This window comes from Paraphaeosphaeria sporulosa (genome assembly GCF_001642045.1).
Source record: "Paraphaeosphaeria sporulosa strain AP3s5-JAC2a unplaced genomic scaffold CC84scaffold_8, whole genome shotgun sequence".
NCBI classification, from domain to species: Eukaryota; Fungi; Ascomycota; class Dothideomycetes; order Pleosporales; family Didymosphaeriaceae; genus Paraphaeosphaeria; species Paraphaeosphaeria sporulosa.
This window is the reverse complement of record NW_017253367.1, coordinates 1,900,418-1,925,747: the sequence shown is the minus strand read 5'-3', so window position 1 is coordinate 1,925,747 and position 25,330 is coordinate 1,900,418. Positions and strand designations below refer to the sequence as shown.

General features: G+C 54.0%; 9 protein-coding genes across 9 annotated transcripts; 5 read left to right on the top strand and 4 right to left on the bottom strand.

Annotated features, from left to right (window-relative positions):
* Nucleotides 1-1,902: 1,902 nt before the first annotated feature.
* On the bottom strand, nucleotides 1,903-2,951 carry CC84DRAFT_1166979 (uncharacterized protein). Its single transcript, XM_018179096.1, has one exon. It carries the CDS (start codon nucleotides 2,840-2,842, stop codon nucleotides 2,270-2,272), a length of 573 nt encoding a protein of 190 aa, XP_018033623.1. The 5' UTR covers nucleotides 2,843-2,951; the 3' UTR covers nucleotides 1,903-2,269.
* Nucleotides 2,952-3,086: 135 nt separating this feature from the next.
* CC84DRAFT_1166978 (uncharacterized protein) lies at nucleotides 3,087-3,795 on the top strand (the record flags this gene model as incomplete). Its single annotated transcript, XM_018179095.1, has 2 exons — nucleotides 3,087-3,320; nucleotides 3,368-3,795. Coding segments are annotated over exons 1-2 (317 nt in total), but the record flags the coding sequence as incomplete, so codon positions are not given.
* Nucleotides 3,796-4,385: 590 nt separating this feature from the next.
* On the top strand, nucleotides 4,386-4,995 carry CC84DRAFT_963832 (uncharacterized protein). The gene is made up of 2 exons (XM_018187986.1): nucleotides 4,386-4,496; nucleotides 4,571-4,995. The coding sequence occupies exons 1-2, from the start codon at nucleotides 4,412-4,414 to the stop codon at nucleotides 4,930-4,932; spliced, it is 447 nt and encodes a 148-aa protein (XP_018033621.1). The 5' UTR covers nucleotides 4,386-4,411; the 3' UTR covers nucleotides 4,933-4,995.
* Nucleotides 4,996-7,098: 2,103 nt separating this feature from the next.
* Nucleotides 7,099-8,539, top strand: CC84DRAFT_1251452 (putative O-methyltransferase; the record flags this gene model as incomplete). The annotated part of the gene is made up of 4 exons (XM_018184332.1): nucleotides 7,099-7,335; nucleotides 7,389-7,721; nucleotides 7,771-8,285; nucleotides 8,335-8,539. The coding sequence occupies 4 exons, from the start codon at nucleotides 7,099-7,101 to the stop codon at nucleotides 8,495-8,497; spliced, it is 1,248 nt and encodes a 415-aa protein (XP_018033620.1). The 3' UTR covers nucleotides 8,498-8,539.
* Nucleotides 8,540-9,916: 1,377 nt separating this feature from the next.
* CC84DRAFT_1261846 (uncharacterized protein) lies at nucleotides 9,917-11,101 on the bottom strand (the record flags this gene model as incomplete). Its single annotated transcript, XM_018185104.1, has 2 exons — nucleotides 9,917-10,418; nucleotides 10,473-11,101. 2 exons carry the CDS (start codon nucleotides 11,099-11,101, stop codon nucleotides 9,917-9,919), a joined length of 1,131 nt encoding a protein of 376 aa, XP_018033619.1.
* Nucleotides 11,102-12,067: 966 nt separating this feature from the next.
* Nucleotides 12,068-14,172, bottom strand: CC84DRAFT_963822 (uncharacterized protein). The gene is made up of 3 exons (XM_018187985.1): nucleotides 13,743-14,172; nucleotides 12,345-13,693; nucleotides 12,068-12,291 (listed from the first exon to the last, which is right to left on the bottom strand). Exons 1-3 carry the CDS (start codon nucleotides 13,982-13,984, stop codon nucleotides 12,167-12,169), a joined length of 1,716 nt encoding a protein of 571 aa, XP_018033618.1. The 5' UTR covers nucleotides 13,985-14,172; the 3' UTR covers nucleotides 12,068-12,166.
* Nucleotides 14,173-15,635: 1,463 nt separating this feature from the next.
* On the bottom strand, nucleotides 15,636-21,455 carry CC84DRAFT_1261844 (uncharacterized protein). Its single transcript, XM_018185103.1, has 2 exons — nucleotides 16,963-21,455; nucleotides 15,636-16,915 (listed from the first exon to the last, which is right to left on the bottom strand). Exons 1-2 carry the CDS (start codon nucleotides 20,998-21,000, stop codon nucleotides 16,025-16,027), a joined length of 4,929 nt encoding a protein of 1,642 aa, XP_018033617.1. The 5' UTR covers nucleotides 21,001-21,455; the 3' UTR covers nucleotides 15,636-16,024.
* A 469-nt stretch (nucleotides 21,456-21,924) lies between these two features.
* On the top strand, nucleotides 21,925-22,628 carry CC84DRAFT_963778 (glyoxalase/bleomycin resistance protein/dioxygenase). The gene has a single exon (XM_018187983.1). It carries the CDS (start codon nucleotides 22,082-22,084, stop codon nucleotides 22,451-22,453), a length of 372 nt encoding a protein of 123 aa, XP_018033616.1. The 5' UTR covers nucleotides 21,925-22,081; the 3' UTR covers nucleotides 22,454-22,628.
* On the top strand, nucleotides 22,629-24,823 carry CC84DRAFT_963779 (FAD/NAD(P)-binding domain-containing protein). Its single transcript, XM_018187984.1, has 2 exons — nucleotides 22,629-23,638; nucleotides 23,695-24,823. The coding sequence occupies exons 1-2, from the start codon at nucleotides 22,804-22,806 to the stop codon at nucleotides 24,708-24,710; spliced, it is 1,851 nt and encodes a 616-aa protein (XP_018033615.1). The 5' UTR covers nucleotides 22,629-22,803; the 3' UTR covers nucleotides 24,711-24,823.
* The last annotated feature ends 507 nt before the right edge of the window (nucleotides 24,824-25,330 follow it).

Genomic DNA, 25,330 nt, shown 5'->3' with positions numbered 1-25,330 from the left:
TCCAAAAATCAATCCCTCGATTCTCGAATCGATTCTATCGGATGGAGCCCTATGGTCTGATAAGGATCAAACTAGATTATTTGCGCAATTCAACCCTCCGGCAGGTGTATTTGAGCAGGAAGCCTTACACGCTAATGCCATACTGAGGCAGGCCAAAGCCGAAACTGGATCTAGGGCAACAGAAAATATATTCTTGTCTCCACGGAAGGTCTCTCGTCATTCATATCAGAGATGCTGCTTGCAGAAGAAAAATGGTACCCTTTTTGGGAAGGAAGAAGGAAAGACGGAGAGCGGCGGCTCGAAGGCTCCATTTCAGTTTCCAGCACAAAACTGAAGCACAAAAGAAGCTGATCCGGCGATAAACGGCAACAGGAGCGTAGTATTCCAATCTTGCTGATAAGCCTCGAAATCTACAACTCCCTACCTACACGCCATCGCTTTCAAGGCCTTCGATGTCGCAACCAGCACCGTATTGCTTATCCATACTGGAACATCCACGCCACACCACCCACCCACCTACTCGCCACAACCCGGAAACCAAGTTATCCTCACCCTCTTCCCCTATCAAATCTTATCACCTTCGGCATCCTCGGATTCGAATGATTCTACAAAAGCCTCTCCAACCACTTCCCGGGGTGCCGCTCGATATTCTTCTTCGGCGGCACCGTGCGGCGTATCGAACACGTACTTGCCCAGCGCGAGATCCTTCGATGGCGCACCGCCGTAGTCCTCTACGAAGAGAGCGTGCTGGGCCGGATGGCGGCGGTCGCTCCATACGCGCACGACGACCCGGGTGCATCGACTTCCCGTTATCAATAGCTGCCAGCAGCACCCATGCTTCATAAGGGCTTGCGGTCACCGAACTAGGCTGCGTCTCGTCAGGGTACAAGCCCATCCTGCACCTCTGCTCCTCGACCTTTGGTTTTGCAGTAGTTCCGCTTTTGGATACTCTGATTGAGGAGCAGCTATTGGTATTGAGCTTCGAATTCGGCGGCTTCTTGGTCGATCCGGGCTTTCTCATGTTCTATCTCGCGTGACGTGCGCGGGATGGGCTTGGGAGCTGCGAGGAGAGGGCTGCGCGAGCGGTCTATTGATGTCGTTAGTGGTTGGATTTCCGCCATGGAGGGACTGGTTTACAGCAAGTCTCCTCTGTTTGTATAGGGGACGCGGAGCGTGGGCGTTGCGAGTAGTGGAGAGCTGGAGTCTGTGTCAGTAATCGTACAGTGGAAGACAGAAGAAGACATACTCGGCCTCCTAGATCTACTCTCACGGTGGCTCTCCGTCGTAAGGCCATCCCTCACGAAATCATCTGGGCTCCTGTCTTCGAGGATCCGTCCTCGTTCCTGAGTGTGGCGTCCAATTTCGTAGTTCGCTATGCCCACACCAGCAGAGCGGTTGTCGCGAGCAGCAGACATTCGGGCAACAGATGAAATGTAATGGGCATCGATCCGCTCAGGGCCGTTGCGCTTGTTGACATCGACATCGCTCCGGACGCTTGACAGCGGAGACGAGTCATGACCCTCTTCGCGGACAATGTGGCTACAGCGTGCTTAGCATACGCGCATACGAGGCGCTGCGAATAGGGGACACTTACGTGGTCGTGGGACCGTCCTGCTCGGGGCGATAGACCTCCTTGGACGTGTCTGCTTGCGCTCGCGCATGGCGTACCGCGACTGCTGGCTGAGTGGTAGAGTGGAAGGGCGCAAGGGCAAGCTATGGGATCTTGTTGAAATCTAGTCAAGCGTGGGTAGGAAGCTGTTGGCGTAGTGAATGCGCAGCCTCCGGCAGGGCTCTCTGTGCGGAGCTAGAGTAGGCTTCAGATTCAACTCGAGTACTCGCGCGCTGAGAGCAGAGGTTGTGTGTCTTGAAGCGCGTTTGGCAATTGCTGGAAATTTGCTCTACGGGTTTTGTGATCACACAAACATGTGTGTAAGATCATTAAACTGTATCTGATTTATCAGGCACTGGAGACTTCTTGGAGAGATGGAATCGACGCTGTGCCGAGAGTTGTTCAAATCGCGAGAGTGACCCACGCAGATGTTTTGTTGATGGAACTTGGACCCTCGGCCATTTATGACGAGTTGGTGTCCCACAGCACCAGATATTTGAGGCCAAGTTGCCATATATGCAGATAATCTTGATGCATGCAAAGGCCCGGTACCTACACACAAATACCTATCAGGATGCCCGGTGTGACTACCGCACTCCAAAACCTCCAATACCGCCACATTTGGCGTTATCTAGACAGATTTGCGTCCTTCAAGTAACATCATGAAGAGCCAGCCGGTGCCTCCTCCTCATTCTCCTCAGCCGCGGATCCCTCTCTTTCTTTCGGTCCTAGCTGACACCCCATACACCACTGCGCAACACCCAACACCGTCCCCGGCGCATCCATATCCCCATTGTACATCTCCTTATCCGTTTCCCACGTAAGTTCCGTAAATCTTGCGTCCTCCTCCTTCGCCCTCCCCTCTCCATCCATGCTCATCACCAATTTCGCACTCACCATAGCATACCCCGTCCAGCTCCTGAAAAACCGCACCGCCGCGTTGCCCTGCGCATCTGGCCCATCGGTATAAACGAACCACTTATCTTCCATCTGGTTGGGAATGAACCCATTGAGAAGCTTGGGAAGCTCAGAGGAGGGGATCACGTGGGACCAGGGCCGGGTGACGGGTTTGGAGAACGGCTTGTGTTTCCAGGAGGAGGCCGTTGCGCGGGTCGTGGAGGGGGCGCCGGGACGGCCATAGATGGACCAGTGCATGATGCGGGCTGTATCAGGTGCATGAGAGATGGAGTTGTCTGGAGAGGTGATTTCGTCTGCTGTGCTTGGGGTGGACATTTTGGTGGCTGTGGGGCAGGATCTTGGGGAGGTGAAGAATCTTGAGCGGGTAGAAGCGATGTGTGAAGGAAAATTATTCTTTGCAAGAAGTTTGAAACGTATTGACGAATATTGCCTTTGGTGATTACGTTTTATAGAGCTGGCGGAGGTTTCATGGGGCTGCCGAAGTGGGGGCAGGTTGCTGCCTAGATGTGGCAGTGTATGTAAGTCAGCCATCGACCAAGCCAGCGCAGCTTTAGCCACATGAAAACTATGAGATATACAGGAGATTCAAGCATTAGAAGATGACTCAACTTATGACTCCATGGTTTAACAAGGGTGCCTTGATTCCGATACCAGAGATGACAAGAGTTGGGATCAATCCGAACACGGTCGCTCACTGCATTATCCTAGTGCGAGAGAATGAGACCAACCTCCCCACACGACAGCCACATAACACTCTCACAGATGCCTCAGCAGATTTAGCAATCTGCTGGACGTACGTAAGCCTAAGCCATAGTAGCCATACGACACTAAGCGCGACAGGCTCGAAGCGTACATGGCATTGCTCGCAGCGTCTGTTCCAACGTTCAAGCCCGTGGTTCGAAGGAAAGGCAACCAAACTAATACTCAAAATATTTATCGTCTTTGTTTACGCTTTGCAACTGAATAAAAGAGGATGGGGAGTGGGCCATTCTCTCTGAGGAAAACCCTTCATGGAATGGCAAAGGTAGCCACAAAGTGACCACTGATGTGGCATTGGGCAACATCAACACAGCTGGGAACTCGAATGGCATCAACAAGATTACAACGGTGACCATCTCTCGCCAAGAGGATCGCGGAGGAGGGCACCGCAGCACCTTTTGTTGGCATGGACAAAGACCATCAAGAGTAGGAATTTGATAGAACACTGGCAGAACAAGTGAGAGGGTTATATATTTGGTGCGTCATGTTCGCACAATTCAGTACTGAACGATCTTGTTCTTTTTTAATCGTGCTCTCGAGCTTAACGCTTCTCGTGACTGTGGAAGCCAAACCTTCCCAGGAACTCATAGATCTCATTACCTCTGACCTTGTAAGACGCTTGCAACAGTTTCGTTTAGAAGAGAATTCCAAGCAATGGGCGAGGAGGATGCTGGCTACTGCGCCTTTCGTCACGCTAATAAAGGAAGTCTGTAAATCCGACCAGCCATCATCCAGTGATTCATACATCACCACTGAGCGCACTAATCGGATCATTTAGTAAGAAATAAAATAAGGTGCTATCTGCACCAGTCGTTCCGACCTTGAAGATTGTTCGAAACGGCCCTTCTCTGGCTACGATGGCAGGCCACGGGGGTGACGTCATCCACCCCATGGATTGAATCGTTGTCCGGAGTACACTCCGCGACAATTGCACATGGAACTGGATCAGCAGCTGTTCTATTGTAAGCCTTCCCAGGCCGAAACAATTGGATCGATGACTACAATGGCAGGAATAGGTAAAGGGCGGAGTGGCCTGTGTACAGAGGCTATATACTTCTGGTACAGACATTAAGATTAGTTCTCACGATACAAACGAACCTCACAAGACCTCAAAGATTTACGAAAATGGGGAAGTACATGGGATATGAAATCAACTCCTCGACCCAGGTTCCACGGAGCCATGGTGGAGTGAGCGACAGCGAGAGCAACGGTAAGCACGGAAGCGTGCAGCTTGCACTTGCGTCTATACATGAACCCCTAAGTCTTACTGACCGCACGCCATAGTCCTGCAACAACCCCTGCTCCAGCACTCCTCGCGCGCCATGTACCCCATGGCCAGCAAATCGATACCGACCGACGTCTTCAAGCCCGGCTTCTGCGACTCGGAAACGCCCATCGCAGCGGAGCTCACACAGTCGTTCCTTGACTTCGCATCGAAGAGTGGAGGCATAAATCTCAAGCAGATGGGTGTTAGGCCGGGGCAGAGATGGTGTGTTGAGGCGAGTAGGTGGCAACAGACCCTACAGCATGAGAAGGAGGCGGGAGTAGAGGTGCCGCCAGTTAAGCTGGCCTGCACGCATGAGAGTGCGTTGAAGACTGTAGATCTGGATTTGTTGAAGAAGTATGCAGCGCCTACGGATGCCTAGCCTTGTCGTGCGCGGACCATGTACTATCATACGCCATTGGGTTTGTTTTTGATCTTACTGGAGTACACTGGACCAGTAGAATAAACGAAAAAAGTATAAGTTCAAGAGAGAAATACCAAATTGTCGAAAATCTTATGGAATGACATGGAGTGACATTAGCGCAGGAAGTAATAACAAGAGCATGCCTTTAGTGCTGAACGAGCCGGGCCTACGGCAATTGTAGGGCTCACAATTCCAGAGTAATGGGCGTCAACGTTAGGTAGAGGACAAAACGACGCATAAGTAATGTACGCATGTCGACGAGGCACCCGTAAAACCCCACGTTCCGTCTTGTTCTCTTTACACTACACTTTGACCGCTTGGGTGATTGAAGATATTGACATTGAAGAAGCTTGTCTTGGTCTACGCCTCCGCGACTAGACTCTTGCAAGTAAAAATGTCACACTTCAAAGAGTTTCCGGTCATCACCAAGAGTATGAGGTATAGTCCCCACAGTTCACATTCATCTCCGTAAACTAAGAGCGATGTACAAGGCGCAATCGAGCGCGAACTAGATTCCGACGTTGCTAGAATCCAACGTGGCCATTTGCTATAGCGACGAGCATTGCAATGAACATGGCGGTAATAGCTAGCTATATCCAATCGTCAAGCCACTTTTCAACTTGACGCAGAGCAGAATGGCCAAACAGCGATGCTAGAAATGGCCTATATACATATATATACATATGGTCAATGCCGCGGAGATGGACTCCAGGAAGCCCCAAAAATTCAAGCTATTTTCTCTTCCGTGATCAGACTTTGGAACACGTGTTGTGGCTCGTTTTCCACACCAAAACTTCACCATGTCTTTTGTCCCAAGCGATATTAGAAAGGAGGAGCTCCGTGACGTTTTCGATATGCTCTTCAAGGCATACGACTGATCTTCCGCCTTCGTCAATGCCGTCTATCCCCACAAGCTGACCGAAAATTGCATTGAAGGTCTTGACGTGGTGATCGCGCGTCTGTAGTATCTGCGGAACATTGATCTCAGCATCAAATTGTACAAGGTCACAAACACAAAGACGGGAGAAATCGTTGCCGGCTCTCAGTAAAATATCTACGAAAAAGAGAAGCCAGCAGAGACGATGCTTGACGGTCCTCCGGGGGCCTGGGCAAGCGAAAAAGAGAGACGGTTTGCGATAGAAATGTTTGAGGCGTTCATTATGCTGAGATACGCGAGTTATCGACAGATCGATGCCCCGATCGTTTGTGAGTTCGCTGCCCCTGTAGTACATCCGTGACTAAGATGGAAGGCCTCAACATTATGGGCACGGCCAAAGTACCAGAATCAGGGAGCGGCGTCTCTGCAGATGAGAGGTATCGTGGATGAGCTCAATGCGCTAGTGGGTAGTTCTCAGAACCTGTGTTCTAATGCTTGCGAACAATATACAAGTTACTATAGAATATACTACTCAGGCTCGTTGGTTCTACAAGAGGAATGGATTCGTTGTCTCCAAGGACCCGGGGCACTGGAAGATCGAGGCAAAATCAGCGGAGTTCCTCCCAAGGCCGAAGGAATGGCTCTTCTTCATGGAGCGACCGAGGGCAAAGGAAGGTTATGCAGCGACCGGGTATTTACATGGCATCGATTGGAGGTTCTCATAACAGGTGCTTGTGTTGACCTATCCTCCTCGAAAGGACGGTCTGCGCGAGCATTGATTCTTCCTGAATTTTATAGTGTACCTTACGAGGGACTTAATGTTCTTAGTCACTTGAAATGATGATCGTTGAGACGGCCGCTCTGTCATGTGTCTGTCTGACGATAATACTCATCACTTCACTTGATTTCTGCAATTCTTTTTTTCTTCATCATCTAACCACTAAGTCAGACCTCGAAGAGTGCTTGTAGTCTTTGAGCTATGCCAAGGATAAGCAGCTCTATGCGCTGAGACAAGCTGTTTAAAGGGAACGTCCTGAGCTACGTGCAAAAAAACCGGATGCCAGGAAGTCTAAGCGAGCCACAGCTGAGCAAATGCTGACCCTACCTTGGCAACGACCTCACCGGGTATACGAAGTTCCGATGTAAGCTGATCCTCTCGAGGTTGAAACTCGCATACAACAATGTCCTAGACGTTAGTTCCGAGTATACTTGTACCAACCTCACCAAATAGGCATTTTCGTACCACCATGACCTCGTCCCAAAGTCGCATAGCTGAGCTCGCAGCAGCAGTTGCCCAGAATACGCAGCTCATCGATCAATACCTCTCCGAGAAGGGTCTGCCACATCCCTCATTTGATGCCACCGGTCCGGCTGATTTCAATCTGCCACCGGAGCTCGAACGAGCGCGCGTCGCAGTCCTGCAAGCAACGCAAGAATTGAATGATCTTCTTCAAGGCCCCAGGAATCTTGTTGAAAACCATCAAGTCTGTCAGCCAAATCCAACGACGTGATGCGTGACACAGGGCTAATGTGACAGCACAATCTACTGGTTCCCCTCAAGCTGATTGCACACTTTGACATCGCACAAAAAGTCCCTTTGGATGGAGAAACTACGTTCAAAGCACTTGCAGAAGCCACAAACATCGAGCAAGGGGCACTTACACGCATTCTTCGTCTCGGCATCGCAAATCGCATTTTCAGAGAGCCACGGCATGGAGTGATTGCACATTCAGCCGCATCGAGGGAGATCGCCGAGGATGAGGGACTTGCTGGTTGGGTACGCGCTAGCGTGGAAGAGATGTGGCCGGCTGCAGAGAAGACAGTTGATGCACTGAAGAAGTGGCCCCGAGCCGACGAGCCGAACCAAACGGTATGCAGGTCGTGACATGAATTTGATGTCAACACTGACGATGGCCCAGGGCTTTGCACTGGCTAACCAATCCGACAAACCCTTTTATGCTGTGCTTGCCCAAGATCCGCAGCGCGCGAAGCGATTCGGCCAGGCCATGAGCTTCTACACCACGGGCGAAGGGTTCTCCTTGCGGCACCTGACGGACGGATATCCGTGGGACACAGTTCCCGGCACCGTCATCGATCTTGGGGGCTCCCATGGTGATGCAGCTTTTGCTTTGGCTCGCAAATATCCAGACCTCCGCCTGATAGTTCAAGAACTGCCCGGAGTAGTCGACAACGCGAAGCCAGTGGAAGGCCTCAACGTTAACTTCATAGCGCACGATTTCTTCCAACCGCAGCCAGTGAAAGGTGCAGATGTCTACTTCTTTCGCTGGATCCTGCACAACTGGCCGGATCAATACTGTATCCAGATTCTAAGGGCGCTGATACCGGCGCTGAAGACGGGTGCGAAAATACTAGTGATGGATTTTGTGATGCCTCCACCTGGCTCCCTGCCAAACCATCTTGATCGAAAATTGAGGTAAGTTTGTCCGAGTCTCCCTCAACGGACACTGCTCACGCGAACCTAGAGCTTTTGACCTCACAATGTTGGAAATCGGCAACGCGAAGGAGCGCGATTTGAATGAATGGAAGGCGTTGTTCGCGGAGGCCGACGCGAGATTTGTGTTCAAAGGAGTGAAGCAGCCTCCGGGATCTAGGCTTACTATCATTGAGACGTCGTGGGAAGAATGATTCTGAAGTTTTCGATGAGATTTCGTTGTTGCGAGTGGATGGATGATGTCGTTGCATGGTCTTCTTCGGTGTGTAGAATTCGTATAATGTATGTCAATCTAAAACCATGCTACCCGTGATTATGCGACTGAAGACTTCCGGTCACGAGGAAAATGCGTCTTTTGGTTCTCGCACGCGTCGTTACCAAACAACTGTCCACAATTGGTGAGAACGCGGGGGCGCATCCTCACAAAAAAGTGAACCACAACTACCAGCACCTTCACTCCTCCATCTGCCGTCCACAACGAATGCACGAGCACACACACATCATTTCTAACCTGCGAAAAAAGCATCCAGGTACACCGCAAGAATGCCTCGCACAACGGACAATGCGAATGAATACATGCAAGCGCTCCAGCTTGTCCTCTACGACGACCCCAGCACCAGCACCCGCGAAGTCCTCAAAAAATACCTACTTGACGTCTGCATGCCTGGCTCCTTCGTGCACGACGACTGGGTCTCGCCCGCCACCACGCACCAGGCCCTCGAAAAGCTCGCCTACCACCCTGCCATGTCGCCTAACCTCCAGTAAACCTACGACACCCCCACCAATATCAAGAACAACGTCTACTTCATGTGGGACCATTTCGGTCGCACGCTCGGCCAGTGATCCGGCATGGATCCTGAGTTGTCGAACGTGATTGACGAACCGATGCAGGACGTCGTCCGCACGACGGCGGCTAACCTGATCCTCGACGTGCAGCAGGGCGTGCTGGATGGGATGACGGAGTCGCAGCACCCGGAGCAGCGCGGCAAGCACCTTGCGTTCGGCGAAGGGATTCTCGCTCTCGCGCGGGAGATAATTAAGTTGAAAGATTCCACCGGGGAGGGCTGCGAGGTGTGAGTGCGGCACACGGCGTGGGACGGGTCGAGACGGCTGTTCAAGTGCGGCGGGCGCCAGAAGACGCAGTATTGCAGCGTGCAGTGCCAAAATAGGGGCTGGAAGAAGAACGATCATAAAGGGCGATGCAAAAATTGACAGGGAAAGACGGCAGCGGTTGAGGAAATGTAGGAGTGCGAGGGCGGAAGGCTGTATGAGGATATGGAGCAGAACGAGGGCGTGCGGACGGGGGTGAAGGAATACGCCAAAGAGCATCCGCAGTGTGCAGATCAGGTGATGCCGAAGGAGATGCGGGATGCTGGTTTAGATTCAGTGCTCTTCGCGTACGTTTGCAAGTCACGGCGAAAAGCAATGCGGGGGGGCTCGATGGGGAGCTGAAAAACAAATGTTCAAAACCAGGCCAGACGGAGCAATGCGCCTTTTGCCTTTCGAAAAAGATCACAGATGAAAGACTACGTCTCGTATCCTACACAGCAAATCCGCCTGCTGGCATACCAAGCCTACGCTCCTCTCGCCATCCACCTACGCGCAGCCACTTCCTAAGCATGCCACTCAACCGACCTCCTCGCGTTCGAGAACGGCTTCTCCTGACACTGGCTGCTCGTATCGCCCCAAGCCTGCTGACTATAAACCCCATGCTCCTTCCAGCTCCAGCTCGTCCCATCCTTCAACCACAGATTAATCGTTGCCGTGTACCCCAGATCCGCCTTCCCACTTTTCGCCGTCGCCTGGCACCAGACGTGTTTACCCGGCTTGATCGGCGCCTCGTACGTGATCGTGCGCGAGACCTCCGTCTCCTTGGTCTCGACCTTCTCGTTGGTCTGGCTGTAGCCGTAGGAGAGCTCGACGCCACCGCCGACGCTGAAGGCGAGGATAGAGGCCTCCCAGTTCACGGAGACGGAGGTGCCGAAGGTTTTTGTGACGGAGGTGGTCGTGGAGGTCGAGGTGTGGACGGAGGCGGTCGTTTCAAAGGACCAGTTTATGGTGGCGTTGAGGTCGTTGGCGTGGTCGTACGAGTCGACGATTTGGAGTTCAATGCCCCTGGTGAACATTAGCATCCGTCAAACTGGGATCCATCGGGAGTGTTCCACGTACTTCTGCTGCGCATTCAAGTTCTCAGGCGACTCGTCGAACACGGGGTCCGTCATGGTGATGTGGTCGATCTGGCTGCGCAGAAACAGCGCATAGCCCTGCTTGATGTCATTTGCACCCCAGCCGCCAAAACCCAGCATCACGCCCGCGCCGACATCGATGGGGAACTCCGTCTTCTTCGAGCGCGTATCATGCCTGTTTCCAACATCGAACTCGCGGCCATCCGTCAGCACCATGCGGATATTCCCGAGCTTCTTCCCCCCACCATTTCCCCAAAGACTGAAGCTATCGATGAATGTCTTGCTGTACTCCCAGTCGATGCTCTGGTGCTGCGGGCTCGACCCGGGCACGCCGAAGATTCCGTGCCGGTCGCCGTTGGCGTACTGAATCTGCAGCGCGTTGATGCCCTCGCCTTCGTCGTACCAGACGTCGAGACCTGTCACGGGGATTCCCACGTCCCAGAGCGAGGAGCAAAATTCCACATTATCCGTGTTCTCGCCAGCTTTTGAGTCGCCGATTTTCCAGACGTGGGCAAAAGGCCCGGTTGAGCAGTCTGCTGCGTCGACGGTGGAGAAGAGAGTGGTGAGGGCGAGAGCAGCTCCGCAGAGGAGCCTGGAGGAAGGGATGATCATGGAGAGGGAAAAGTGGTAATAAAAGATTGAGTTGGCGGGATCGAACGAATGAATGTTTGAGATGTTGAGTAACGACTGAATTAATGACAAGTAAAGAATGTAGGGAAGACGAGAAGCGAACTGTACTGTGCGGGATGATGCGATATGGGAGGACCTGTACAGCGTTATATACTACATGCAAGCACCGGAGTTTCGGTGCTGAGCTAGAAAATCTATGGACTTTGCTGATCGAGCTGATAGACTTTTCGGTAGGTCGAAAGCATATATTTTCCTCTCTACGGGTCCTTTTCTGAACTCCGGCAGCTGAGCTGAGGCTTGGCGTTGGCGAGCATTCTTAGCGACTATTATCGTATTCAGAGGTGGGTCATCCGAGTGATCCCTAACCTGAGAAGCTTAGTGGGATAAACGTTAAATTGCTTGGATAGTGTATGTTTGGTCTTGTGGCTGGGCTTTCTTTCTCCGTCGTTGTTGGCGTCTGCGTGTGTATTCAATCATAGATAACTGTCTTCTTGAACCGCTGCTCTGTCATGTCAATCGATGGAAGCCAGGGCACCGCATATCATGTTTTAGTGTCGAGGTCAGTTCTAGCGCTTGATCAAGAGTCCTTGCTCGTGTGAGTGGAGATGTACGGACTGCATAGGGGCAGGAAGTGCTTATTCATCGCGGAGCGGGCACCAACCGGACCTTGGCGATCAATCAGCATGCAACATTTGCGTGCCGATGAGCACCCAATAGAAATACACAAAAGTGACAGAAAATGTGGTCACGCGGAATTGCATGGTTCCCTTGATGGTAAAGGGCGAAAGTGAGGGTATAATATTGTTATCAATTATCTCGACAAGTTCTCAAGCGTCCCTCTCCTGCTGAGGTGAGCGGCTGGATTATGAAGCCATCCAACGATTCTCATTGGGACTGTCCTCGGGGCATCTATCAGAGAAGGACAACAATGACAGTGCCAATTTTAGTCGTAGGACGGCTTCAGGTTCAAGCTCTCAAATTCTCAGGAGATGGAAGCGGTGAGTCTGCCGAAGAAACCGACCCAGCGAGCGGGATAGATCATGCACTCTAGAACAACCACGAGACAAACGTGCGGTAGAACCAATTCTGCTTGCCGGCGGGTCGCGCAGCCTTTGCGGCCAGGAAAGCCTCTTCCTCGCGATCGATCTCGTCCTTGCCCGTGTAGAAGTCCGCTGGAAGATAATTAGCAGATATACAATTGTACAAGGCGTCGAGTTTGACTTACCCTCGAGCGGTCGGACGCGCCGGGACTTCATGGTGAACTTGTAGCCGAAAATGCAGATCAGGTACACCGGAATAGCGAGATACCCAGTAACGAAGTTCTTGTAGTCAAAGTTTCCGTATTTCGGAGAGCGAGTGAAAACGTTGAAGTTCTTGGTCAAGGCAATAAGGACGCAGAAGAAGAGGGCGAAGTACGAGCCCCAGATACCCAACGGCGCAACAAACGGCATCTGTGCGTCCGTGATGCCTTGAGCCTTGCGGGCTTTGACGAAGAAAATGTGGGTGACCAAGAGCGAGATCCAGGCGCAGAGACCGAAGATAGACACCAAGTTGACAAAGTAGCTGAAGACTTCAGTGGAGTCCTTTGCGGCGTTCATGAAGGCGCTGCAGCAGAAGAGTGCTGAGATGGCGAGGGCGGGAACGGGCACACCGCGCTTGTCAGTCCACCTGAAGATCTTGGGTGCGTGGCCACGCTCGGCAAGACCGAAGATCGTGCGGGACGCAATGTACAAATCCGAGTTCGACGCGCTGAAGGTGAACAGCAGGATGCAACCGTTCACGATACCAGCGAGATGCGGAATATTGGCGTTTGCGATGGCAATGACGAACGGGGACGCCTTTGCGCTGGTCTTCGCCGAGTTGGCCTTGATAAGAGCGGGGTCGTTGTACGCAATTAGCATGCCCAGGAAGAAGACGCTCAAGACGTAGAAGAACAGGATCCGGTAGAACGTCAGCTTGATGGCCCGGGGGATGGTCTTACGAGGGTTCTGGGCCTCTCCGACGGTCACACCGATCAGCTCCGTGCCGAGATAGGCAAACACTGCGTTAACGAAAGAGCTCCAGAAGCCGTAGAACTTGCCTGCCGACGCATCGCCCTTCTGGATGTACGGCGCAAATGCTCCGGGGTTCTTCCAGTACTTGAATCCGGTTGCGGGTCCTGGGCCAGCTCCAACAGCAAGGAGGAAGGATAGGAAGATAACGCCAATGATGACCACAACCTTGACCGAACTGAGCCAGAATTCAAGCTCTCCAAAGAAGCGGATACCAAAGTAGTTGATGGCTATGATGACGACCAAAAACACGGCGATGAACACTCCCGGATTCACCTTGTCGGGTGGACACCAGTATTGAATGATCAAAGCAGTCGCCGTCAGCTGATTTGGCGTAGTAATGATGTATTTGCACCAGTAGGTCCATCCAAGAGCAAAACCAAGAGCGGGGTCGACGAAACGGGTCGCGTAGCCAGAGAAACCAGATGCGTGTGGGAGCCATGCTGCCATCTCGCCGAGGCCGCTCATGACGATCCAGACGAGGAAACCGACGAAAGTGTAAGAGATGAGAATCGAGGCGGGTCTGCGTGGATTAGCATACGAATACTGAACACGGAACCATTGTCGCCTACCCAGATTGTGCCAGCGCCTTTCCTGTACCAATAATCAAACCAGTTCCGATAGCACCACCGATAGCAATCATAGTGATATGGCGCGACTTGAGACCACGGTGCAAGTGCTGGTGATCTTGGTACTCAACGACTCCATCGGCGGTCACTGGTGCTGCGGTGACACCCGCCTCATATTCCGTCTTGCCATATTCCGCGTTCGCCCCGTCCGAGGACGAATTCGAGTGTCGGTTAATAATGGCCATGTTGACTGGGTCTCAAGCTGAGAGGGCGAGCTTGAGTGGATATGTAGGCGACAGCAGCGAGCAAAGATTGTGCGAAGTGACAATCTTTGCAGGAGTGGGTGCTCCTGTAAATACGTAGGCGACCGACGCAAACAGCGAAAAAAGCCTCGGGTCTGTCGTGTTGCGGGCTTGACCGGTATATATACGATCAAGGCAGAGCCGAGCACCAAGCACGGCGGCTGGGGAACAAGCGATTTTCAGCTAGGCTTACGCTGCGGCGCCACGGCACGAGCGACGTAACCTCAGAGAAGCCAAGAAGAGCCGATGGAAGAGGGAGCGAAAGAGATTTGCGCACAGGTTGGCGCACGATACAGCGCGCATGCGGCCTACATCGGTTTTACGTACAGCTCCAATGGCTAGTTCGTGTGCACCCCACAAGAGTGAGCGGCACAGCGAGCTTCCTGTCTAGGAACGGTGCGTTCGTCGACCCCGTCTGTGTGCACTTGGCAGGCGTATTGGCGTTGGGCCAAGCCATTGCGAATTGATAAGGCTTCTGGAATGTGGCGCAGAATAGGTCGCACAGATTAGACTCGGGCGCTATGGCTGAAGCGCCCTGCCATCGGGGCGCTTGTCCCTGACCTTGAGCACCGTCTCCGGAGCAAACGCGGCTCTGCTGGACGCGCCGACTGCGCGGATAGTAAACATGTTGTGCTCGAGACAAGGCTAGAGGAACATGCGCGTGGCGGATCAAGGTGGGGAAGCCGTGCGGTGCCCAGGCGCCAGCACGTTGCTCACCCCAGCGCTAGATCTCGGACAGGCCTAGCGCGCGCGAGTGCACGATGAATTTCGTTATCATGGTCAGCACCCACCACCATGGAAGAGGAAATTTGCGGCTCGCCAGCCGACACTTATCTGCAGAAACTTCCAAGAGCTGCATGGCCTGCTATGGTTTGGAATCCTTAGCTGCGCGGCAGCCATGCTCTGGACCTAGGATATCCTTGAGCGTCCCTCATCCCGGGTGCTGGTACGCTGCGCTATGCGGATGCGACGCGCGCCCCGTCAACTCCAAGGGAAGAGCCGCAGACTATTCCCATGCTTACCCAACTCAGATACGTCGTGATAGCATGCAAACCAATCAAGCTCAGATATTCCACAACTCGCGTGACTGGAGACGAACGTGGTCGAATCCAAGTATTGGGAGTTTTTGCCAGGATCAATAACCTTCATGCTGGCCAGGCCATGTGACGTGTCCTTAGCCTACTCCAGATGAGAAGGTCCGAAACAAGAGGGCCGCGCTGTATAAGGCCGATGCCTACGCCGCCTTGAATTGCTAGGCCTGGGCATGGTCTGCAAGGGGAAACTGCCTTCCCTGCCGGTCACGCGCGGCTAAGGAAAAAGGTCCCTAGCAACCAACACCCTGTTAACACGACGTTGGGCTCAACAACTCAAGTGCTTGGAACGACGTTTTTTCTTTCTGCCATGCCACACTACAGGTAAAAGCATCTGCAAACATGTTCACGAATCGTTATCACGAATCGTTATCACGCCAAGTCGGAGGCCCATATGAGGCCCACAGCTCCACTTCGCAGCGTCTACACACGCGGCCACTACAGCGATATGTACGATTACTGTCCATGCTCTACGCGGTATGCAAGGGTCCAGAAACATATTTAGACACCATATACAGACGCCTTCTGTAACGCTGATTGTCGACTACTTCCAGTTTTTCGGACTTTTTCGCAGGCTCGTTACTTCTTCGTTTCATCACTGCTCCTAAAAGCCTGCAATGCGACAGCACAAGACAGTGCTTCAGACTAACAGCAGAAAGGTATCCTTACGATTAAGCAACAAGCAAGCACACTAGTCAAACCCTCCTTCCATCAAGGCCAGCCCGTCCCGCCTATCATCACGGGTCGGGCCGCCTACGCACACGCAAACTCCATAGATCGCAAATATGTGCAGTCCAAGCCTGGACAGTCCAGTACCGTCCCCTGCACCATGCATCCCAGCCACCACGCACCCCATCCATATGTGCAAACCGCACATCCAGCCCACGTCTACTTACTCCTTCTGTCCCTCATTAAGCACTAGCTCGACCACAACCTGGCAGCGCTCCTGCTGCGGATGCTGCAAACTCAGCTTGATCGTCCGCGTATGCGAGCTACCCCCGCTAAGCCCGTCGTCGAGACACTTGACATCTCTCCCCGAGATGACCTGTCTGAGCCGCCCATTCTGCGCATTCCGAATCTCGACGAAGTCGGGGTCGAACAGCAGCACGTACGGCCCGTACATCGCCGCGCTCTTGGCCTTGCCCACAAACTCCATGATGACGGAGCGTGAGATGTCGCCCAGCTTGTTGACGTAGACCGCGCACTCTTCGTAGCACAGCAAGAACTCCTGGTCCGAGAGGCGGAACATGCCGAGCGGTTTTTGGTCCTGGAGGCGCGACGCGATGGTCGCGACGTGGGACTGCCGGAGGTCTGGCACAGACCAGGGCTGTTTTTTGTCCAAGGTGAGGACTTCGAATCCTTTGGCTGTGGAGATGGCAAGAGAGGAGTGGAAGAGGTCGATGCCGAAGCAGTCGGTGGGGATGTAGAACTCGTCGTACTCGCGGAAAAACTCTGTGCGGCCGGATTTCCATATCCGGGATTTCTTCTCTGTTGACTTCTGGTACACGGGTTCCAGGACCTTGAAAGTTGATGAGAGGCCTTCACGCTTCTTGTAGAAGACTAGTGTTCGGTCCTTCATGACACCGGTCGCGAAGAAGCCGATATCTCGCGCACCCGAGAGCTTCTGGGGTGCTCGTCGTGTGGAATCGTTACTGGGCGTTACGCCGCTCACCGGGCAGACAGCGTCGAGGTGATAGGCAACTAATGATTTGTCGGATATGAGCAGCATGAGGCTGAACTGCTCCAGTACCGCGATCTGTGTGACCTTGGGTATTTGAATTGCCTGCATTCTGTTAGACGGACCTGGGTCATCTTGCAAGAGGATCTCACCTTAGTCCAGCCTCGCGGGTTGTCGTACTCAGAGATGTAGACACCAATGTCCGTCCCTACGGCAACCATGTGCTTGCCGTATGGTTGGTTGAAGGCGGTGGCGCAGTTCACCCGAGCGCGACAGATAGGAACAGGTCGACCGGAATTGGAGAAGAGCTTCTCGACTTCGTCTATCGATCGATCGAGCGGCGTGCCCTTGATCGTGATGCTCTTCTGAGATGGCATGGCGCTTTCGTAGGCGAAGGCAGCATCTGCCATGACTCTTAACCTGAATGGTTCAGCATTCTGTGAGAACAGAGCTGCTGCGTGGTTTGTCTTGGCGATAATGAGCTTGTCGCACCATTCTGCCCGGTTCTGCGCGGTAGGAGCAAACAGTGTGTAAGTTTCTTTACCCAGATGTTTGATGCGGAACGGATACATAATCTTCTCGTCTCTTCCGTTTTCTAGGTTAACGGGTTGGCCTATCGTCTTCCCTGATCCACCAGTGTTGGTTGATGACAGCGAGTTCGACGTATTGGTGTGGACCAACATGCCCGGCACGGGTCCATTTACACCGGCACCCCGCGCCATACGAACTTCCGATGTGCTCTTTGCCACCGGTGTAACGGCAGCGATGCCCTTGACTGCGGATCGGATAACGGGGTCATCGTCTTCGCTCTCCAAGACTAAGAGATCCATGGGAATAGGTAGCCTGGAGACGTCGTACTTTTCGGACTTTGTCACCCCGTCTTGCTCCCGGTAAGTAACGGTCTTCGCAAGGACCAGGTAGTGATCGAACAGAAGAGCATGAGTCTCGAGCCACGTGAACCTGTTGCCTCCCATCCTCAACAGATCGCCCTTGAAGATGAGTTCTCGCCCGAGGTGATCAAGATTGAGCTCCACACGCTGCATACCGGGTCGCAAGATAAGCTTCGCCTGAAGATCACTCAGGTCCACCTTCCTTGTCATTTCGGCGACGCGGGTATCGCACTCCATCGTAACCGCCTTGATCTCGTCGCGTGCCATCTCCAGATTTCTCTTCTCCTCATTTTCTATCTTAGACTTCTTAAGCACAGAGTCAATGAGGAGACCGTAGTGCTGCAGTCGCGTAATCGGGCCCTTCAAGAAAGTGTTCCAGTCAAGCTTGTTTGCTGCCTTGTTGTTCCGAGCCTCATCCAGGAACGTCCTGAATAGCATGTTCTTGTCGGCTTCCTGACGAACCAGGAAGTTAGCATATGGAAAAGACGAGGAGTATTCGATGTAGGCCTGTTTCGCTTTCCGAATCCATTCTCTGAAGATGTCGCTAAAACCCACGACCCACGGCCCTTGCTCTTGCTGTCGGTACTTCATCTGAGGTAGGAGATGCTCCTCGTTGGCCTTCTTTACAGCGTCTACCTTGCTGAACACATCCTTGATGAATTTGTTTAGCTTCTTCGGAGGAATGACTGGCGGTTGCGCAGAGATCAAACGGTCTCGGTAAAGCGTGCGAAGGACATCTAATCGCTGCATATAAGCGTCTTCACCTTGCACGATCTCGTGCAAGATGTTCTGTCGTTCGATTTCCTTCTTGTCTGCGGTTGCAATGGAATCCTTTGTCAAGCCGTAGAAAGTCGCCCAGTCACCAGATTGCTTGGATATTGACGGAGACGTCAAGTCAAGCTTTTTGATTGTGCGCTGGCAATGGTGTGAGTAGCAGCGCCCAGGCATAGTTTCTTGATGCAACTTCGGTGCATAGCAACCAGCGTTCGTCAATTGATATATCACACCAGTCATCGTCTCCGATGAGAATTTCAGCCACTCTTCCTCATGCACTAGCGTCCCGGCCTTGTACATTTCGGCCACGACGCGGCTTGCGAGTGTTTCGGCATCGGCGATATTCATTGTGGGCACTTTGTGCGTGAAGAGAGCGATCAATCCCTCTCGGATTGGCCCCTCCTTCAAGTCATTCTCACCTTCTGTCATGTGCTTGAGCCATGCAATGATGGAGCTCAATGCCCAAGGCTCAGTGCACTTCTTGAAGTCGCTGGTTGAAAGCTTGGCTGGGTTGAAGCGCTTTCCGGCGGGCAGTGTTGGCAGGTCAATGGCCACTGCGTCGGCACTGCCTGGGGTCAGTGTGTTGTTGTCGCTGTCAATCGGCCCACCGTAGAACGTTTGACGGTTTGCCTGCTGTCGGGGCTTGTACCCTTGCTCGGCATCTGTCTTTGATCTGGGAAGAGGCACAGCTTGTGGTGTATTGCTGTGTTGCAAAAGAGATGTGGAGCGAGGCACGAGGGTGCCGGTCGGTGACACCATGTGCATCGTATTCGGGTCTGCGGGGTATGAACCGCGAGAGGACTGTGAGTTGCGCCAATACTCGTAGGAGCCGGAAGAGCTCGTGCTAGCGTGGTGACCTCGCCGGTTGCCACTTGCTGGTGGAGGCGGCAATGGTCGGTTTGTAGACATTCCAGGATGGAAAAACATGTCAGGGACCTCTCCGGACATAGCGGTCGAGGTATCCATGAGCGTGGATTCGTCGCCCTCATCGTAACTTCGTCTTCGTGCACTGGGCTCCTCTAGGCCTCCTGTGCCAAAGGTATCGACTCGCGCGTTGGAAGAGAAAGGCGGGAAAGGATGTACGGGGTCGTAGTCCTCGCTCGCTGCTTCCGATCGTCGTTGCGAACCGGAAGATGAGACTGGGTGGCTGTTGGGTGTGACGAGCTGGTCCGGAGCACCCCCGTACGTGAAGTGGGGCGCGAAGTTTCCGCCGTACAGACCAACATCCACGGGTACGTAATCGCTGTCACTTGCACTCTCTACCCCTTGTTGCCCTGGCGGGTTCGTGGCACTCGGCAAAGGCGGTGATTGTATGGATGCGTAGGTGCTAAACAGGCCGGCGCCGCCGCTTCTTCTGCGCGCTTCATCTGCCTGTTCCTGTTCTTCGGCCATGCGCAGAGCAGCCAGACCAGCAGCCGCTTCCACATCGCTATCACTGGTATCCGCAGCCTGGTTGTTGTGCGGTGCTAGGTGGTTCCCATTCACGCGGGTGCCATTGCGGCCAGTTTGGTCATAGTAATAATCCCCATTCGCGTGCTCAACGGTGATGTTGGGACTGGCTGCCCCGGCCGTCATATTCTCGAGCTGCGAGAACAGCTCGTCTTGGTTGTACCCTCCGTTCTGCGCCTGGAAATATTCTTCGCTATCGGACTCGTTGGGCGGAGGAGGCGGGGGTAGCGGCCGTCGGCCTAGCGTGTCCTGTCTTTGCAAAGATTGATGCGGTGGCACTTCGGGCGTGGGAGGCAGAGGGTTCGACAAGTGGCTCGAGGTCGAAGGATAGCGAGTGAGCTGGTCTTGGTTCGCATAGGTAGGTGGCGAAGGCAGCGGTGCGTGGGGGTCGGAAGGTCGATGGTAGGAGTGCGAATGCGAATGTGAGGCGGAGGAGGACTGGCGGGTCGGATAGTTGCCCCAATCGTCTGCAGGCATCTGCGCACTCCCCGGAGGTGCGGGCACTGGAGGCGCTTGAGGGGGGGAGTAAGCCGAGCGTCCCGAGTGTTGTTGGACGGACGCTGTCCGGCCAAACTGAGATTGTTGGTAGTTTGTCGGGGATGGGTACGACGTGGTTGTGGGCGAGGTTGGCGAGAAGCCGTACGGATGGCTGAGGGTACTGGTCCTGCCTAGCGTGTTGTCTGCGTAGAGCGCCGGGTTGTAGGGCTGGTGCAGCGGCGCAAATGTCCTGTTGACGCCGCCGTAGTGCTGTGGGTTCGGCAGCTGGGTCACGGGCGAACCGTAGTTCTGCGGGTTGTACTGCTGCTGTGCCTGCGCCTGCGCCTGCGACTGGTACTGGAACGCGGGCGAGGCGGGCTGCTGGCTCGCGTCGCCGCCCATGAACAGCTCGTCGTTCTGGTGCTGGCTGTGGCTATTGCGCCGCGGGGGGTAGCCGTAGCCCTGCGCGCCGCCATTGGTGCCGTCGCCGGCGTCGGCGGTCTGGTGCTGATGGTCGTAGGAGTTGTGATACTGGCCCGAGCTCGAGGGCGGGATGCTCGGGTTGTAGTAGTTGGAGCCGCCGTTCTGGTAGTACGACATGCCGGGCGACGGGGCGGGTCTGTCTGCCGGCGAGATGGTCGCGGGATGCGTTCACGAGGCTGCGTCGCGAGCGCTGTTGGGCAGCATGGCCGGGCCGTCGAGCTGAGCTTGGTGGGCGCAATTTCCCAGGCCAAGAGGATCCGTACGAAGCGACCAGAGCAGTGCGCCGAGGAGCAGTGCGCGCGGCGGTCGCGTGAAGCCTGCCGAGTTGCGCGTGTGCGGGCGATCGCGGTGCAGGACAGTCTGGCGTGGTGTCGAGTGCGCGACGGGTGCGCTGTGGCGGCGGGCGCGGGGTGGATGCCGCCGACCAGGGGACAGGAGCGATATTAAGATTAGGGACCCCCAAGCCTGGCTTGCGGTCTGCTCGAGCGTGCTGCGGACGTGTCGGCGCTCGACCGGGACGGAGACACTGTGGGCGCGAGTCTGCGGAGCAAAGTGCGAGATGTCTGTCGTGGGTCGATGCCGCACGGCTCGTTCCTCCACGCCAAGCTCGCGTTGTCGTTGTTGACCACTACGGCACTGCTGTGTTTCAGTGGGACCCTTCAAACCTCGAAGCCCCAAGACTTGGAAGCTCAAGAACCCGCCCGCAAGCGCTCTCCTAAACAGGAATGAAGACGGCTATGCGCCTTGTTCAGAGCAAGATTTTCGCCTTCCCGCGGTCCTCGCTGCCTGGTTCCGCGCGTGCAGCTGGCTGTGCAAGGCGTTCCGTGGTGACCTACATCAGCTGGACAGGGCCCTCCACGCTGCATCCCTACCCCTGCCTGCATATCTTTGACACTCTTCTCATACACCGGTCAACAACCGGTACTACTCACTAACACAAGTGCTCACAACTATCCCCAGTGACACATGTCAAGTCAATTCAAATCGTTGTCATCTTGGCCGGCGTTTCTAACGCGACCAGTACGAAGAAGGTCCTGTTGTTATGCACTCTCAGCGCCAACTGAATCCTGCCCCGCATCATCACTGTCAACTCACCCTCAGAAAGCTCCCGAATCGCCGAACCAGCGACCAGTCCTGAGGTGAATATTCATTCGCTACCAGTACTTCTTTCCAAGAATCCGAATCTCAGCAAGCCTTCATGCCAGACTACGCCACCCCCAACCTACCGTCGCGAGACTTTGACGCAACGTCCCGGTTCTACAAACAATTCGGCTTCACCGAATCGTGGCGTGATGTAGAATGGATGATTCTTAAGCGTGGCGGTCTCGTCCTTGAATTCTTTCCGCACCCGGAGCTGGATCCTGCTACCAGTTGGTTCAGCTGCTGCTTTAGGATGGACGATGTGGGCGCATTTTTCGAAGAAATTGTCAGAGCGGGAGTGCCCGTGCAGACGACGGGATTTCCACGTACCCACCGACCAAAGCAAGAGGAATCGGGCATGACTATAGGCGCGTTGATCGATCCAGACGGCTCTCTGATCCGCTTGATTCAGACCCAAGGCAGCAAGTAGCGGCGAACCGGACGAACAAGCTTGCCCACATGTGTACGTTTATTCGAGACAGACATGCTCATGTATTCGTTCTATCCGAATATGCTTCAGACCAAACAGCATGAAAAAGGTGCTTCGTGTCTTGTTAGGGCCGGCTACGCAGACCTACCCCGCATCATCACTGACGACCTCACCACCAGTAATTCTTACGGTTCACTATGTATTCCCGAGGTAGTACATCAAGCTTACCAATTCTTATGCATCCCATTGGAGAGGCTCCACATCGTTCTTGCAGCCGTCACCTCTCTCTATCTTCGTTTAACACCCTTCTTCCAATGTGCACATGAACGTCTTGCACCACCATCATCGCCATGGTCATTCATTCAGACTCCAATTCGTCACACGCCACAACAAACGACACCACACTCCCAATCCAGCAACCTTACACCAACATCCGCGATGCACCACCTCCAGCCGCCGACGCCCACGGCTACCGCATCCGCGAACAACCCCTCGGCACCCTCAAACCCCTCAGAGTAATCCTCATGGGCGCCGGCGCCTCAACCCTCAATTTCCTCAAAAAAGCTGAAGAAGAAATGACCAACCTCTCCATCGTCGTCTACGAGAAGAACCACGACATCGGCGGCACGTGGCTAGAGAACCGGTATCCCGGGTGCGCGTGCGATATTCCATCTGTGAACTACCAGTTCTCGTGGAAGATTAAATTGTGGAGTCATTACTATAGCTATGCACCTGAGATTTGGGAGTACTTGAAGGAGATTGAGAGAGAGAATGGGTTCATTGGGAAGTATATCAAGCTGAGACATAGGATTGAGCGTGTGGAGTGGGATGATAAGATTGGGAAGTGGAGAGTTCAGGCGAGGAATTTGGAGAGCGGGGAGGTTGTTGAGGATGAAGCGGAGTTCTTCATCAATGCTGGGGGCGTGCTGAATAGCTGGAAGTGGCCGGACATTCCTGGGTTGAAGGAGTTCAAGGGGAAACTGATGCACTCGGCGAACTACGAGGAGGGATATGATCTGACCGGCAAGAAGGTCGCTGTTATAGGAGCTGGGAGCAGCGGCGTGCAGATCGTCGCTGCGATACAAAATAAAGTGGACCACCTGTATCACTGGATTCGAAGCCCGATATGGATCACCGCTGGCTTCGCGCAGACATGGGCAGCCAAGCAGGGCGCAAACTTCAAATGTGAATCCGCACTTCCCCTTGCTAGTATCAACCCTTTGCATCCTGACTCTTCTCAGACAGCGAAGCCCAACTCTCGTACCTCCAAAACAACCCCAAGAAATACCTCGAATACCGCAAACAAATCGAAAACGAGCTCAATCAACGCTTCAAGTTCATCCTCAAAGGTAGCCCCGCCGCCGCCGAAGCCCGCGCGTACTCCACACAAGAGATGACCACGAAACTAAAAAACGACCCGCGTCTTGTAGACAAAATCATACCCAAAGACTTCAACCCCGGCTGCCGCCGCCCGACCCCCGCACCGGGCTACCTCGAAGCCCTCACCGCGCCCAACGCGACCATCTTCACAGACCCCATCAACTCCATCACGCTGAATGGGTTCATGGACCACCAAGGAAAGCAGCACAACGTCGACGTCATCCTCTGCGCAACCGGCTTCGACACCACCTGGCTCCCGCGCTTCCCCTTCATCGCGCACAACACCGACCTGCGCGACGCCTGGAACACGCCCTCTGGCGTGACATCGTACCTGTCCATCGCGATCCCCGGCTTCCCCAACCACTTCTCCTTCTGCGGGCCGTACGGGCCGCTGGGCCACGGGTCGTTCATGCCGCTCATCGAGCAGTGGACGCGCTACATCTTCCTCGCCATTCGAAAAGTCCAGGGTGAGAATATCAAGAGCGTGAAGCCCAAGATGGAGAGGGCGCGCATGTTCCGGCAGCACGCGGATCTGTTCCTGCAGCGCACGGCATGGACGTCGCCGTGTGCGTCGTGGTTCAAGGGTGGGAGGAAGGACGGGCAGGCGGCGATCTGGCCGGGCTCCAGGTTGCATTTTCTGAGCATGTTGGAGGCCCCGCGTTGGGAGGACTATGAGATTGACTACTGGGATGACAATATTTTCAGCTTCCTGGGCAATGGTTTCCACGTCAGGGAGAGCGATGGACGCGATATTACGAATTATCTAGGGTGTCTGGATGAGGAGGGGAGGGATGTGCAGCCGGAGTACGATGAGGGGCTGATTGATGTGTTGGGTGGTGTTACGTTGGATGACAAGTATATCGTGAAGGGTGGGTAGATGCTAGGGTTGGCTTTAGCTTGGGTTGAGCAAGCGTTTGATGATCGATGGTTGCGCAGAATTTTCCGTGTCGTGGTACGGGTACAGATCAAAGGTGACATCAGACAATGTGGTATATGTCCAAGCTCAAGTACCCAGTCATTTCTTCTGCTGCAAAAGGACACGCCAGTTTCTACCTAACGATCCGTTCACCAAGCAGCCCGATGAGGAAAGCTATATTCACAGCCTAATACGAAGAGCCAGTAGAGTTGGGGTTGTACATCAACGTGGGCCTCACGCTTTGATCGAGATGGGCGTACAGTTGAAGCCACAGATCGGCAGAGGCTGGATCTGCTCTGCCCTCTAGCAGACTTTTCGCAGTTTCCGAATCCCGCGCCGTGATTTCCTCGGCGTGAGAGCTAGCGGCATCGACCATGGGCCCAAAGGCTACTGGAAGACCGAGCTTGGGGTCTGGCGAGAGGGTCACGGTCTTGCTCTTTCTTGAAGCCCTTGTGCCTCCTCGTGTACCGGCCGCTGTTAGCCAAAGGCGTAATAGCTGTGTCTCCTCTGTTGTGACCGTTGCTTCATCGATTGACAAATCAGTATCTGTTTTTTTCTTCCTCATGCTCTTTCCCGTATGT

Excerpts from the sequence above, each read along its gene's own strand:
- CC84DRAFT_963779 (XM_018187984.1), top strand. The coding sequence starts at position 22,804 with ATGGTCATTCATTCAGACTCCAATTCGTCACACGCCACAACAAACGAC. Across the intron at positions 23,639-23,694 it reads GCAGGGCGCAAACTTCAAAT|ACAGCGAAGCCCAACTCTCG; the intron begins GTGAATCCGCAC and ends GACTCTTCTCAG.
- CC84DRAFT_963832 (XM_018187986.1), top strand. The coding sequence starts at position 4,412 with ATGGGGAAGTACATGGGATATGAAATCAACTCCTCGACCCAGGTTCCA. Across the intron at positions 4,497-4,570 it reads GAGCGACAGCGAGAGCAACG|TCCTGCAACAACCCCTGCTC; the intron begins GTAAGCACGGAA and ends CGCACGCCATAG.
- CC84DRAFT_963822 (XM_018187985.1), bottom strand. The coding sequence starts at position 13,984 with ATGGCCATTATTAACCGACACTCGAATTCGTCCTCGGACGGGGCGAAC. Across the intron at positions 13,694-13,742 it reads AAGGCGCTGGCACAATCTGG|ACCCGCCTCGATTCTCATCT; the intron begins GTAGGCGACAAT and ends TAATCCACGCAG. Across the intron at positions 12,292-12,344 it reads GCGCGTCCGACCGCTCGAGG|CGGACTTCTACACGGGCAAG; the intron begins GTAAGTCAAACT and ends ATTATCTTCCAG.
- CC84DRAFT_1261844 (XM_018185103.1), bottom strand. The coding sequence starts at position 21,000 with ATGTCGTACTACCAGAACGGCGGCTCCAACTACTACAACCCGAGCATC. Across the intron at positions 16,916-16,962 it reads ACCCGCGAGGCTGGACTAAG|GCAATTCAAATACCCAAGGT; the intron begins GTGAGATCCTCT and ends AACAGAATGCAG.
- CC84DRAFT_1166979 (XM_018179096.1), bottom strand. The coding sequence starts at position 2,842 with ATGTCCACCCCAAGCACAGCAGACGAAATCACCTCTCCAGACAACTCC.
- CC84DRAFT_963778 (XM_018187983.1), top strand. The coding sequence starts at position 22,082 with ATGCCAGACTACGCCACCCCCAACCTACCGTCGCGAGACTTTGACGCA.